At 40.9% G+C, this 15,540-nt stretch overlaps 1 protein-coding gene across 1 annotated transcript in view; it reads right to left on the bottom strand.

Annotated features, from left to right (window-relative positions):
• UBE2D1 (ubiquitin conjugating enzyme E2 D1) overlaps positions 1 to 13,332 on the bottom strand; it is a 36,300-nt gene extending 22,968 nt beyond the window's left edge. Inside the window, exon 1 of the mRNA XM_003903931.3 lies at positions 13,077 to 13,332. Within this exon, the coding sequence (XP_003903980.1) occupies positions 13,077 to 13,100 (24 nt within the window). The 5' untranslated portion in view covers positions 13,101 to 13,332. The remainder of the gene's footprint in view (positions 1 to 13,076) is intronic.
• Positions 13,333 to 15,540: the final 2,208 nt, after the last annotated feature.

The raw sequence follows: 15,540 nt of genomic DNA, 5'->3' as shown, positions 1-15,540 counted from the left end.
CCAAATACAGAACATCTTTAAGCCTGTGAATTAAAGTACATCTGGATTTTAAACCATGTAGATTCTTTCCGAAGACTTCAAAACGCTGACAACATCCAATTAACTAAGTTATAGGAACCAAACTCACTTCAACAAACTGGTCCTTTCTGCTTTGCTGTCTCCTTGGATCAAGTTTCTCTGGCAAAAACTGTTTATTTAAAAATAATAATGCAGCCAAATGCCACAAAAAAGGAAGATGAAGAAAGCAATAATATGTGACTTTGTCTCATCAGTCATATATATTGAAAGTGAACTATAAAGAGTGTAATTTAGGGTCATGCCTATAATCCCAGCACTTTGGGAGGCTAAGGCAGGCAGATCACCTGAAGTCAGGAGTTTGAGACCAGCCTGGCCAACATGGTGAAACCTCACCTCTACTAAAAATATAAAAAATTAGCCAGGCTTGATGGTGCGTATCTGTAATCCCAGCTACTTGAGAGAGTACTCTGCCCAGGAGGCAGAGGTTGCAGGGAGCCGAGATCATGCCATTGCACTCTAGCCTGGGCAAAAAGAGCAAAACTCCATCTCGGGGGGCGGAGGGCGGGGGGAAGAGTGTAATTTAGAATAAAAGCTTGAGGTCAGAATTACAGACATTATTTACTCAGTGCCTCACATCTCAACCACTTTCCCCCAGTTTTCTCTGTACCAGGCATAATGATTCAATTTCCCAAAATGCTATCTTGCCTTTACTTTCAAACATGGCTTCCTATTTAGATGGCAGACTCTTGATCACACTCTCTACATATAATATTTCCATCAGAGGAATTATATAAATAAAAATCTATTTTAGACAAATCCAAAGTAGCCGAGTAAAAGCTGTATTTGAATCTGTTTTATGAAGTCTTACAGTAAAAATGCATTGATTCGTTTCAGTAATTCAAACTCTTAAACCTTGGAGTTACCATCTAACTCCTCTCTTCACAACCCACTCCCTCACAATTTGAAAAGTACCAAATTGTTCAGGCGGGTCCCAGAAGGCCCATCAAATAGGACAGCTGAGGTCCAACGTGCAGAAGAGTCTGATATGAGCCAGAGGAGAGGTAGTTTAGGATAAGAACCCAAAGGTTCCAGCCAGGCAGACAATATTAATATCTAGGACCAGACTGGATAACAGAAGGAGGAATCTGAAGAGATTGCCTAGACCAGGGAGCCTGTGATACTTGACTCGAAAGGTCAAGAAGGTGTAGGCATAGATGGATCACACCAACTCAAAAGGGCCAGGTGGTACAAACACCCTGTAATTTTTGTCATATACCCCTCTTTTCAATGTCCTCTGCTAACATCGTAGCTTAGACCCTCTTTGGATCTCACTTAAGTGCAATATCGTAACTTACCTACTAGCTTCCTATTTCTCTACCTATACACTGCTGCCGAAATCATCTTCTTGAAGAGCCATGTGAAACCTCTTCGATGTTTTCCATTCACCTTCAAGTAAGACTAAGTCCTTAAAACGACTTACCAGACCTTCCAAGATCTGAATTCTCTCTAGCCTCATATCTGCAATACTTTTCCCCAGTGCTCTCTGCATCAGCCATGACTTTTAATTCCTTCAAATGCTATCTTGCCTTTAGTTGCAAACATGGCTTCCTTTTAGGCAGAAGATAACTTAATCACCTCCCTTCCCCAAAACACATTCTCTCCCTCAGTCATTCATTTTATCTACTTTACTTTTACTTTCATGTCTCATCTTAAACATTACTGCCTTCAGGAGGTTTTCCCTGAACCCTTCAATGGGTCCCTGCTATATTCCTAGAATACTCTGTGCATCCCTTTTCATGACATTAATCAAAATTATAATGACAAACAGTAAACAATCTTGAGTTTGATGAGGGCAAGGATGCACTATGATTAAGACCGTTCATTCCAGCTGGTGTGGTGGCTCACACCTGTAATCCCAGCACTTTGGGAGGCTGAGGTGGGTGGATCATTTGAGGTCAGGGGTTCCAGACCAGCCTGGCCAACATGGTGAAACCCAGTCTCTACTAAAAAACACAAAAATTAGCCGGGCGTGGTGGTGCACGCCTGTAGTCCCAGTTACTGGGGAGGCCGAGGAAGGAAAATTGTTTGAACCTGGGAGGCAGAGGTTGCCATGAGCAAAGATCATACCACTGCACTCCAGTCTGGGTGACAGAGTGAGACTCCATCTAAAAAAAATAGCATTAGTTCCTATTACTCAAAAACCTTCAGTGGCTTCCCCAATCTTCTGCATTAAGTATGTATTTCTCAGCACGGGCCTTCAAGGTTGTCTACAATATGAAGCTTTATGGTCTACTGTTTCTGAATGATTCCCAAAAGCAGGATTATCTGCTCCTTCCCAAATAAGCCAAGCATATTCTAGTGTCATTTCTGTAGCTTCCTCTACGAGCCTGGCTCCCCTAAGTCTTTCAAAATGCTATCCACTCTTCCCAACCTATATCAAATTCCATCTTCTCCACAGTCTTTCCTGATTTTCCCAAATAAATTTGGCCTCTCCCATCTTTGACTCCCTTCCTGTTTAAATACATTGTATTTTCTGTTTGCTACTTTCCTAAATCCATCTAGTTGTCACAGGATTTTTCTTACGCTTATTAATTCTAAATTTCTTAGATAATGGTGATAGCTGTTTTTCTATATAACTAGCATCTCCTTACTGCATTTAGTACATGCCTTATATCAGAAGGTGTTCCATAAATGCATTAACTTGAATCTTTTGAGACAGGGTGTTGCTGTCGTACAAGCTGAAGTGCAGCGGCACAATCACAGATTGTAACAAGGTTACAATCAACTGTAACCTTGAATTCCTGGGCTCAAGTGATCCTCCCACCTCAGCCTCCTAAGTAGCTGGGACTACAGGCACGTGCCACCACACTGAGCTATTTTTTTAATTTTTCTTTTTTTATAAATGGGATCTCACTATGTTGCCCAGGGTGGTCTCAAACTCCTGGGCTCAAGTGTTTCTTCTGCCTAGGTCTCTCAAAGTGCTGGGATTACAGGTGTGAGCCACCGTGCCCAGCATTGAATCTTAAAAATCTATTACACAGGCTGGGCACCAGGGTCTCACCTGTAATCCCAGCACTTTGGGAGGCTAAGGTGGGTGGATTACTTGAGGTCAGGAGTTCGAGACCAGCCTGAACAACATGGCAAAATCCTGTCTCCACTAAAAATACAAAAATTAGCCAGGCATGGTAGTGCACACCTGTAGTCCCAGCTACTCAGGAGGCTGAGGCATGAGAATCCCTTAAACCCAGGAGGTGGAGATTGCAGTGAGCCAAGATCGTGCCACTGCACTCCAGCCTGGGCGACAGAGCGAGACTTCACCTCAAAAAAAAAAAAAAACTATTACCTATAAGGCAGTTGTGCAGCTGTGTATGGCAGTTGTCTAAATATGTGGATAAAACACTCTTTTAAGTACAAAAGCTACCCGTGAAATACAGAGAAGCTAAATTGAATTAGAGAAGCACATTATGTTACCAGTGCAATAATAGAAATACATTTTATTTGCATCATAAATAATTGCTCTTTAGAGAATAAGATTTATTGACCTTATATTATACATTAAGAGATGTCAACATTTATTTCAAATCTGATATTTCAAAGTAAATGGAATTTTAAGTCAAGTCTAATATAGCTGCAGAGCACAGTGCCAAAGCTCAGTGTTTGTTTTTGTGATCACTACTGTTTGCTGCAAAAAAAAACAAAACAAAACAAAACAAAAACAGCAAATAACATTATTTAGGTTTGCCTAAAATTATGATTCAGAAGGGATGATATAAAGCACCAAGTTCAATCCATTAAATTTCCAGGTGAAGAATATAAAGACTATGAGTCTCTTGGCCAAGGTCACAAAGCCAAACTAGGACGAAGGTTCAGACCATCTGACTTCTACTCCAGCACTCTTCCCACCCCAGTTCAATAATCACCTCAACACTGTAACGGCTACAGCACATTACTTTCAACCAACACTGAAGCAAACAATGCTCCAGTACTGTATTAAGGCCATTTGCACATTTTTAGCTATGCACCAGAGAAACAAAGTGTGATGAGTGAAGGAATGAGAAGGAATTCTTATATTTTCTCAGGAGCTTATATCATATAAAAGGTTAGAAATGAATACTACTTCATAAGCTTTCAGGAGAGTTGTGTTTAAAGACACTCTGAGAGACAAGAAAAACTTGATAGGAAATTATACACAACTTAAATAGAATTTTGACATAAAATATGCAAATGGAGCATTCTGAGTGCTCCATTATCAAAACTTACTATTTACTTTACAGTAACCAAAAAAAGATGGAAGAAAAAAAAAGAAAACCTAGCTGCCTATTTGTTAAAACGCGTGTAAAACATGAACATGCCTACCAATACCTACCAAATATTTGTTATTACATATTGCTTCTTACAGCACTATAGTTCATAACTGGCATATAGTGGGCACTTAAAGTGTTTCATAATAAATTCTCTACTCTGTGTTAGTATCATCCAGTATTATTCTTGAATATTATGGTTGTACATCAGTCACTAAAATGTTGCTACTTGTAGAAGGAAACAATGCATACAGTCTGTATCAAATGGAAATGTTTCCAAGGCTAGAACAGTTTACATTATGTGTATATATGTATCAATATATTTGTGTGTCTCTGTGTATGTGTATATGTATTCATTTGCTCTCCCTATATATGTATGCATGTATATATATGTTTGTATGGCATGTATTTTTGACGTTAATTTTACCTAAGGATCTTATGTTATGGAACAGTGATTTTCCAGCTTTCCTTACAGCAATTCATAATGCGAAAAAGATTTTACATTACAACCTAGTACACACACACACACAGGGACACACATACACAACCAAAACAAAAGTTTTATGAAACAATACCCTTACTATAAGCAAAGCACTAATATTTTCCATTCCATTTTAAAAAGTGGATGTTTATTATTCACTAAACTGTTTGGAAACTCATAAAAGAGAAAAAAAAAGATGCTGAGAAGGTGTATACCTTAGTTTGGCATCCATTTCTTAGAAATAATCCACCATCAATAGATACCAACCAGAAAATACCAAAATGAAGTCTACGAACTATTAACCATCATTCATTCAAAAGTGCTGTTGAGCACCTGAAAGGCTGGGTCATAAAACAAGTCCCTACTTGGGAGGCCAAGGCAGGTCGAACCTGAGGTCAGAAGTTCAAGACCAGCCTGATCAACATGGTGAAACCTAGCCTTTACTAAAAATACAAAAAGTTAGTTGGACGTGGTAGTGGGTGCCTGTAATCCCAGCTACTTGGGAGGCTGAGGCAGGAGAATCACTTGAACCCAGGAGGCAGAGGTTGCAGTGAGCTGAGATTGCACCACTGTACTCTAGCCTGGGCGACAAGAGCAAACTCCGTCTCGGGGAGGGGGGACAAGTCCCCACAATTTAAAAGGAGTCATATAATAATGGAATTTGTTCTCTGACCATAACAGAATTAGAAATCAGTAACAGAAAGCTATCTGTAAAATCCCCAAACATATGGCAAATAAATAATGTACTTCTAAATAATCCAAGGGTCAAAGAAGAGATAAAGAGGAAAATTAGAAATTATCTTTAAGTGAAAACAAAATACAGCAAAATTTGGGAGAAGTAAAAACACAAGCCGGAGATTTTCTGGTTTAAGAGAAGAACAACGAGCCCAGACCATCCATTAGGTCCACTTAGTTTTCTCTAGAGCAATCCAACCATGCTACTCCCAAACCCTGCTCACATAAGGAGAGTGGCCACCTACAATGAGAACAATCAGATTATCATTTGAGGAAGCTTCAGGTGAAGGAACCAGCTCCTCAGCTCACCCCCATTGGAGAGGTTTCTTAAGTCTAAAAAAAGACCAGGAATCGAAATAAGCATTGTGGTGTCACTAAAGGAGATGAGCCATACAAACGGGACCATATGAATAGAGGGCAGTGAGAAATAAATCCAGAAAGAGGCAAGACAAGAGGATACAGAGCATGATGGTGGAATGGACAGCACTAGACTGTATGCTTCTAGATAGCAGCTTCCTCCCCATACTAAGGGCAACTCCTGGAACACAACAGCCTGCTATTGTCTAACGTGTGAAACTGCACCTTCACAGATTCATCTCAGAACCAAACTAAGCACAGAAACCCTTTAGCTTCTCAGAGATCATCAAGACCAAGATGGGCCAGAAATAAAACCTGTCCTGCCTTCAGACATATGTGCTAAGGTAGCCTGAGGACCCACCCCTCCAATCTCCAAACTCTGCAAATATGGGTCATATTATATATTCTAGTATCATTTATTCCAGCATTTCACAGGAGAGGAGAGAGGATAAGTATCTCAATTCCTGTTGCTAATTCAATGTAATTAGTTTATTCACTATTAAAAAGGCGGGGGCTATTACATTAGTAGACGACCATTAACTTAGTTTTATGGCTAAATATTAGGTTTATCATTTCTATTGGTAGCACTCATTAAATGAAAATAAAGGGCCCATATGTTTTCTATGCGTATTTCAGGGAACTAAAGTGAGTAAGGACGCTATTCTGCTTTCCTGGAGCCAATCCCACATCCTGCTAGGTTTGGTTTTCATATGTGCCCGGCTTCTTAAAATAGGCATAAACAGTCTTATTTAGTTCTAGGCTATTTATTTCCACAGAGAAAAAATCTCAGAACTTTTTAACTGTCATAGGTTACCTCATTTTTTTACACCTTTATTGTGATGAAGAAAGAAAAATACGGTATCAGGGCAAAAGAAAGACTGAGCTTAATTACAAAGATTTAAAAGAAACATTTACATAGTGGCTTATTAGAGAAAGAACACAATGTCCCTCTCATCTCAAGGAAAACCATTTATCCCAAAACGCACAAATACTATGCTTCTTTAAGTTATATCATTCTTTCTAGAAAGAACTGGAGTCTTGGATTTAATCTCGTAATACGAACAGTTTACTACTCAAAACCACTATAGGAACTAAATGACTCTATCAATTCAAAAACAGTTATCTCAAATAAAAACTTCACAATGCAATGATACTTTTGACAGAGCATTTATGAACTACAACCAATGTTTCAAAATCCTTTTGGAGGAGAGAAATTCAAAGTGATGAAACAAAGATGATCAAAGTTATATTACCGATTTACAACATTAAACGATCTCGGCATGCATTACTTTGGAGCAGAGATTTACACAGCACAATCAATACATTTGAGCAATGTGTCAGTGAAAGTGATTAAATATGCCAAGGTCTTAATTATAACACCACTTCACATTTGTATAGAACATTCCAGTTTGCAAAGCACTTATATCCCATAAACCCATTTGACTCTGTGTCTTCCAGTTTAAATATAATAGATATGAGTTCACGTGGATAAGAAAAGCTATGTACTGAAGTGGTTAAGAATATGGAATTACATAAGATGTATTAAATTTACTTTTGCTTGCTTCTATTTCCCTTTTTTAGAATGTGGCTACTAGAAAATTTAAAATTAAAATGTGGCTCACATTGTATTTCTATTGGATAGCATTGTTCAGTCAGTTTATTGACAGATTTTATTTGCTAGCCTAGGGGGCACAATCATTGACGTATAAAAAGATTAAGAAAAGGAAATAACACCCTCTCCACTAAAGGATTTGACATTTTAAGTGAAGTGTCACAGGTTCAGTAATAATATTGCAGCCAAGCTTAAAAGCAAAATAAAAGGTAAAGTCATACAAAACTTTCTTAGGGAATGTGGCTGTTCTCTTCTATAAATAGATTACTGACATTAAATTACGGAAAGTGATTTAAGAAACAATGTTACCCTCTTTAAAAGCCCACAAATTTGCTCTGCCTGAACAAGGAGGAAAATGTTCTGCCCTCCTCTTGCTAGAACCTGAACGCAAAGACAGAATAAGGCAAGTAAGTCCTACAAGGGGGTTTCACCATCTACTCTGATATCATTTACTCCTTCATTTTACAGAGAAAGAAAATGAGTCTTAGCCTGACTAGGTGGCTTATCCAAAATGTCATCATTTCAAAATGTAATCAATATAAAAATATCTGTTTATAAATATCTCATTTAGTAACAATTATTTAGACTTTTATACTAGGTCTTCAAATTCCAGTATATATTTTACACTTCAGCACATCTCAATTTAGACACTAAATTTTCATCAGCAATATTTGATCTATATTTAGAGTTCATAAAGCTCAAGGTTGAAAACTAAATTTTCATAGCCAATTTGTTTCCATGTGGCTAGTGGCTACATTAGACAGAAAGCTTTATAGAATATCTGATGAGTTCAGTAAGCTCAGTGAATGCGCTCTTCAATATCCAAAAACTATCATTCTCTCCTAAGGACAGAGGTGGAAGAGAAAGATCCTAGATTCTCCCTTCAGATAGGCAGTTTGGTGGCTTTCATTAGCAATATGTAACTGCAACTATTTTTGTGTTAACTGGGCATGAGAAGGTATTAAATACAAGATTCTAGAACTAAAAAAAAAAAAAAAAAAAAAAAAAGAATATGGAATTGAAGTCAACTGTTTGTTTTGGACTTGCAGCAATGTCACTTACTAGATAACACGATCATGAGTAAACTACTCAATATTTCCCTGCCTTGGTGTCATCATCTGTAAAATGGAAATAACACTCTTTCCACCTCTTGGGCATACTAAGAATTAAGTCAATTAATATATGTCAAGTACTTATAAGGCAGAGTAACCATTATATACACCCTGGTTTTTGAGATCAGTAGCCTCATATGTATGGATATCCATACATATCCATTGTATGGAAATGTATGGGAAACTATGTACTAACCTCATTATACGAAGCTAGTAAGCCACACAGCCAGGAATAAAAACCAGACCTTTGGCTGCGTGAGGTGGCTGTAATTCCAGCACTTTGGGAGGCTGAGGTGGGCGGATGACCTGAGGTCAGGAGTTCGAGACTAGCCTGGCCAACATGGTGAAACCCTGTCTCTACCAAAACTACAAAAATTGGCTGGGCATGGTGGTATGGGCCTGTAGTCCCAGCTACTCAGGAGGCTGAGGTGGGAGGATCACTTGAGCCTCGGAGGTGGAGGTTACAGAAAACCGAGATTGTGCCACTGCATTCCAGCCTGGGTGACAAAGTGAGATCCTGTCTAAAAACAAAAAACAAAACAAAAAAACCTCAGACCTTCTTCTTCCATTTGATGCTCCATCCATAGAGGGCTGGGTTAAGGTTTTCTAGACTAACATATACAGTTTAACATAAAATTTTACAAATCAAAAAAAAATTCAGCAGCTCAAAACATTAATCAAATTCGATTTTAATCTATATGTCTCTACATATGTTTCAGATTACACTGATGATTAAAAAACAAAAACAACTAATGTTCCATTTGGGGGGCAGAACTACATACCAAGGAATAGTTCTCTGGGTTGCTATATTTGTAAAACAAAACTCTTATTGTCTCACTTTTCAAAAGACAGACAAAAATGGAAACAAACTTATCACATCACATCACATCACATAATGCTAGTATGATGTTCATTACCTCAAATTCTTTATCAAGTAAGATCTATGATGATGATAATGACTGTTTTAGGATTTCCTTTTTTCCCCCTTTAGTTTTTAAAACATTCAGTATTGGGATATTAACATCTGTAATTTAAAAAACAATCCCTCCCAAAAAAGTGTATCAAGGAATGAAAACAGTATTGATAGAAGAAACAACTTAGAAATTAATTCTAGAAAACAGATACTTAGCTGAAAAACTGTCCTCTTTTTTCAGACATGTTTTAGGTATCTTTCCTTAGACTTTGTTCAAACTTTTTTCTTTTAATGATTTAGGTGACTGTGATAACATCTTTCACTGTATTTAAAAATAGGGCATGGGTGCGTAAATGTATGAGCTGGAATGCAAAACTGGCACACTAAATCAGAGCATTAAATCATTTAGTATATTCTAGTACATTTAGTATATTCTAGTATAAAAATGTATTTTAAGCATTGATATCTCCATGCTCTGTCTTCACATACAATTTTAATCCAATCATCTTTATTCTTCTTCATAGTGAAGAAATGTGAAATCATGAACTTCTTAACGCTCTCAAATATGCCAAGCCAATTAAGAGATTATTGGCTGGGTGTGATGGCTCACATCTGTAATCCTAGCACCTTGGGAGGCCGAGGCAGGTGGACTGCCTAAGCTCAGGAGTTCGAGACCAGCCTGGGCAACACAGTGAAACCCCATCTCTACTAAAATACAAAAAATTAGCCAGGCCTGGCAGCGTGTGTCTGTATAGTCCCAGCTACTCAGGAGGCTGAGGCAGGAGAATTGCTTGAACCCAGGAGGCAGAGGTTGCAGTGAGCCGAGAGCACGCCACTGCACTCCAGTCTGGGAAACAAAGCGAGACTCCATCTCAAACAAACAAACAAAAAAAGATTATCCTAGGACAATGCACTCCTCTATTCCAGGCCTCTGGATCCCTCCTTGAATAAGGACAGGCCAGAACATCAGTGGTTCTCAGTCTTCTTTCCACCCCAACCCATCTGAGGGATTCAACACCTCTCCATTGATAGAAGTGACGATAGTCTGAAAACGTCCCTCAGGTGATTCTAAGACACTACCCTAGAAGCTGTTCCCGTGCTGGTACCCTCTAGTACACTACGGCAGACTTATCTGAGGTTCCACACAGCTCTACAGTCTGCAACTTTAGGTACAGGAAAACTATAGTAACACTTCAATAGGAGCTTAGGAAGAAAGGCCAAAAGTTAGTATACATCTTCATTTGTTGGAACATGAAAGATTCAAATAAGAATGTCTATACTGATGACATCAAAGAAGAAGATGGTATAACTGTTCATATGGCAGGCGGCACAACTGACCTAGAATTGGCTTCTAATCAAGGAGGTAGATAAAGGAGGAGGAAAAATAGGGAATCAATCAAAATAATCACCCCTAAGGTTTGAGGAAATGGTCTGAATGTGTGATTAATGGAAAGAAGACTTGTGTAAGTTAACTTGCCTGATACCAGAAAGGGAAGCCAAAGATGAACGCACAGAGATGTGATGGTATATGATCCCAATTTCTTCTCCAAAATATCAATTTGTCACATGTTTGATACCAATTCTACGTAAGTAATTTTTTTTTCTGAACAACTCTATAAACTGATAACCAATAAATACTAAAAAGAAAAGATTTGGACACACACATTATAAATATAAATCAAATACACCAGTTCAGCATGGTGATTGACGAGAACTGCCAAGTATGGTATTTACAAACAATGTTCATATTTCTTTGAATATCCACTTACTGTGGACAAATTACACAGCATTTAAACGCTATTGTTAGTTGGGTATGGTGACTTGTGCCTGTAATCCCAGACTCTCTGGAGGCCAGGAGTTCAAGACCTGCATGGGCAACATACTGTGGGCAACATACTGAGATCCCCATCTCTTAAAAAAACACAGTGATAATTTAAAAAGCTCTTGTATGTGCAAAATCATGTGAAAAATTCTCACAACTAGGAAAGAAGGAAATAGAATTTGAAAACTTCCTTGGAAGATGTGCATTTTCTGATCCAAATGTGAACCAATATTACGTCGTCATTAATAAGTATGCAAGTTATGGTAAAGAGGCCGACTGAGGCTTCAAAATTAGGATATTTATATAAAACAACGTGTAACTGAACTATCTTCAAACAAGAAAACATTATTACTTAATAAATGCTGATGCTGATTGTTAACTGTATGTTTTACAATGAGACGACCTTTAAATGGGACAAAAAATAACAGGTGATCAACAGATTTAGAATTTGAAAATAAAAAACTGGCAGGCTCTAAAAGTTGCTGTCCTCTGTACCTAAAGATGCCACTAGTGGCTAGTCAGAATACAATGTGTACGTCACTATCACTGCTCTAACATTTACTATTGCTATAATGGACTACTGGTCAAAAAAGTAGATAAAAATGTGGGCATTAATTTCTTCAGAAACAACTACAAAATACACTGACCATTGTTGCTTAACTTAGTGAAAAGCACTCCCTATTTAACAAACACATTCTCAATGTTCCCAGTGTGAACTGTAACTGTAAAACCTAAAACTTGGGTCAGTACACAGACCAACAAGAAATAAAAATGAACAGAAAGAAATGCCCGAATATCAATTCTGAAGGATGTTCGCTTCTGAAATGGTGGCAATAAATACTGTGAAAAAAAGACAATTCCACACACAGGGTTGAGATGGGTGAACAGTTGTTGGATGAAGATACACATTTCTTCCTCATTCTATACCGATGTGTCAAAGCATCAAAACAATTTATTTGCGACAGTTTATGTTGTGTCTCGAACTTTACATCTAAGTTTATCATGAGAGGCAAAAAAAACCTGTTTGGCTTGACTCACCGTGAATCACAGCCAGGAGGTCATCTTGTTGTGTATCAGCAACTATGTTTTCGCTACAGCTATGTGACCTGAAGTGGCAGCAGCAGAGGCACCAAAATAGAAGGGCCAGGAGCCTTCTCTTGGCTTCTTGGCCGCAAATGGGCTTTCCAGCCCATTCGGGCAACTGAGCAAGAGCCAACCGCAGAGGAGAAAGAACCAACCCGACAGCTCCGCGGAGAAAGGCTGCAGGCCCACCCCACCTTCCCTGCCCTCCCGGGGAGCCCGGGTAAGCAAGAACATAAAAGAGACAGGCTTAAGAAACAGCCTGGAGAAAACACAGCATGACAGGGGTCAAAACTAGCCTCATGGAGGGCAAAACCCAGCCGTGACCGTGAAGCACAGATTTCGGGGCGGTCTGGACGCGGAGGAGGCTCTCTACCCTGGGGCTCCGGGAGCGGCCCCGGCGCGAGCGCGCCACGGGCCCCCAGCCTTTAAGCTCCTCCGGCCGCTGGGACCTGCCCCCGCTCCCACCTCACCTGTCCGGTGCCCGCTGGCCGGGCCCGAGCCTCCAGCTCCCTGCCCGCACCCCGGCCCACCCTTCCATCCCGTGCTCTCCCTGCATCTCTCTCGGGACCACTGGCGGAGTCAGCGTGGGCAGGGGCCGCTGCCCCGCTGCCCCGCAGCCCCAGGCCCGGCCCCGGCACTCACTTTCTGAATCCGCTTCAGCGCCATGGATCAGGGATCGCGGTGGGGACACCGGCCGGCAGGGGTCGGCTGCGGGGCTCGGGGGCGTGGGTCGTCGCGAGTTGGGCTCCCTGGCAGCTCAGCTGGCTCCGCGCGGTGGGTCCCCGGTTCGCCGCTCCCTGGCTCGCTCCGGGCGCCGGTCCCTGCTCCGTCTGCGCCCGAGCGCGAGTGTGCGCGAGTGTGCGGGCGGGGACGCCGGCGAGACTCTTTTGTTTCCGCTTTTGCTTCTGGGAAGGAGCCTGCGCCCTCCCCGCCGCGCCCCGCCCCGCCTGGCATACTGGGAAGTGTAGTTCCAGCCCTGTCCTCGGCCGCAGGCCCCCAGACGCTGCCAGATTACCTGCTGCTGACCTTAGCCAGGCAGCTTAAGGTGAGAGCTGCCGGGTGCTGGAGTTAGTCTCTACAGTCTCATTTAGAGCAAGTTACTGAACCTGGGGCTGCGCATCTGTAAAATGGGGATAACAAATGAGCTCCTAACGCACATAAAGGAATTTCTAAATCATCAGTTAGTAATTCCTTATCCAATAGGTGCCACAGCTGGTTTTATTATTTTTACCTTTAAATATTTCACTGTCTTTTCTCAAATATATGAATTATCTCAATTACTCACCCAGCACACATGCACAAACTCATATCCATCAGACCCCTTACTTACCTCCTTGGTTCTTACTGCAGAGGAAAAAGGTGTCTCTTCTGTCCAATGCACAGATCTTCCGTGTCTGAGTGCATTGTCTGCTCATAGGTATGCCCCTCCCATAAATTACCCGCTTCGAACACCGAGTTCAGAGCTCTCACTCCCATCGTTGACTCCTTCCCTTCCACTGACAGTCCCTGACTAATAGTCAACGCACACTACCCACTCTCCAATTCCTGGGCACTTGTGTACCCATTAAAACTTGGCTTCTTGGCCGGGCACAGTGGCTCACGCCTGTAATCCTAGGGCTTTGGGAGGCTGAGGCGGGCAGATTACCTGAGGTTGGGAGTTTGAGACCAGACTGGCCAACATGGTGAAATCCCATCTCTACTAAAAATACAAAAATTACCTGGGCATGGTGGTGGGCGCCTGTAATCCCAGCTACTCAGGAGACTGAGGCAGGAGAACCGCTTAATCCCGGGAAGCGGAGGTTGCAGTGAGCTGAGATGGAGTCACTGCTCTCCAGCCTGGGCGACAGAGTAAGACTCTGTCTCAAAAAGAAAAAAAAAAAAAAAGTGAAAACATCAACAGATGTTGGTGACGCTGAGGAGAAAAGGTAACATTTATATGCTGTTAGTGGGAATGTAAATTAGTTCAGCCATCGTGGAAAACAGTTTGGAGATTTCTCAAAGAACTTACAACAAAACTACCATTTGACCCAGCAATCCCATTACTGGGTATATATGCAACTGAAAACAAATTATTCCACCAAAAAGATGTATGTTCTCACATGTTCATCAGTACTATTCACAATAGCAAAGACATAGAGTCAACCTAGGTGCTCATCAATGGTGGATTGGATAAAGAAAATGGGGCATACACCGTGGAATACTATGCAGCCATAAAAAAGAATGAAATAATATCCTTTGCAGCAACATGGATACAGCTGGAGGCCATTATCCTAAGTGAATTAATGCAGGAACAGAAAATGAAATACCACATATTCTTACTTATAAGTGGGAGCTAAACATCAGATATGCATTGTATTAGTCCGTTTTCATGCTGCTGATAAAGACATAGCCGAGACTGGGCAATTTACAAAAGAAAGGGGTTTAATTGGACAGTTCCACGTGGCTGGGGAAGCCTCACAATTGTGGCAGAAGGCAAGGAGGAGCAAGTCACACCTTACATGGATGGCAGCAGGCAAAGAAAGAAATGAGAACCAAACAAAAAAGGGTTTCTCCTTACAAAATCATCAGATCTAGGCTAGACATAGTGGCTCATGCCTATAATCCCAGAACTTTGGGAGACCAAAGTAGGGGCATCACCTGAGGTCAGGAGTTTGACACCAGCCTGGCCAACATGGTGAAACCCCGTCTTTACTAAAACTATAAAAATTAGCCAGGGTGGTGGTGCACGTGCCTGTAGTCCCCGCTACTTGGGAGGCTGAGGCAGGAGAATTGCTTGAACCCCAGAGGCAGAGGTTGTAGTGAGCTGAGATCACGCCACTGCACTCCAGCCTGGCAACGGAGTGAGACTCCATGTAAAAAGAAAGAAAAAAGAAAAATAAAATCAGATCTCACGAAACTTATTCACTACCAGAAGAACAGTATGGGGGAAACCACTGCCATGATTCTGTTATCTCCCACCAGGTCCCTCCCACAACAATGGGAACTATGGGAGATTCAATTCAAGATGAGATTTGGGTAGGGACACAGTCAAACTCTATCACTCAGGGACATAAAGATGGCAATAAATAGACACTGTGGACTACTAGAGAGGGGAGGGAGGGGGCAA

This window comes from Papio anubis, chromosome 11, assembly GCF_008728515.1.
Source record: "Papio anubis isolate 15944 chromosome 11, Panubis1.0, whole genome shotgun sequence".
Classification (NCBI taxonomy): Eukaryota; Metazoa; Chordata; class Mammalia; order Primates; family Cercopithecidae; genus Papio; species Papio anubis.
Note: the sequence above shows the minus strand (reverse complement) of the source record. Positions and strands in the feature narration are given on the sequence as shown.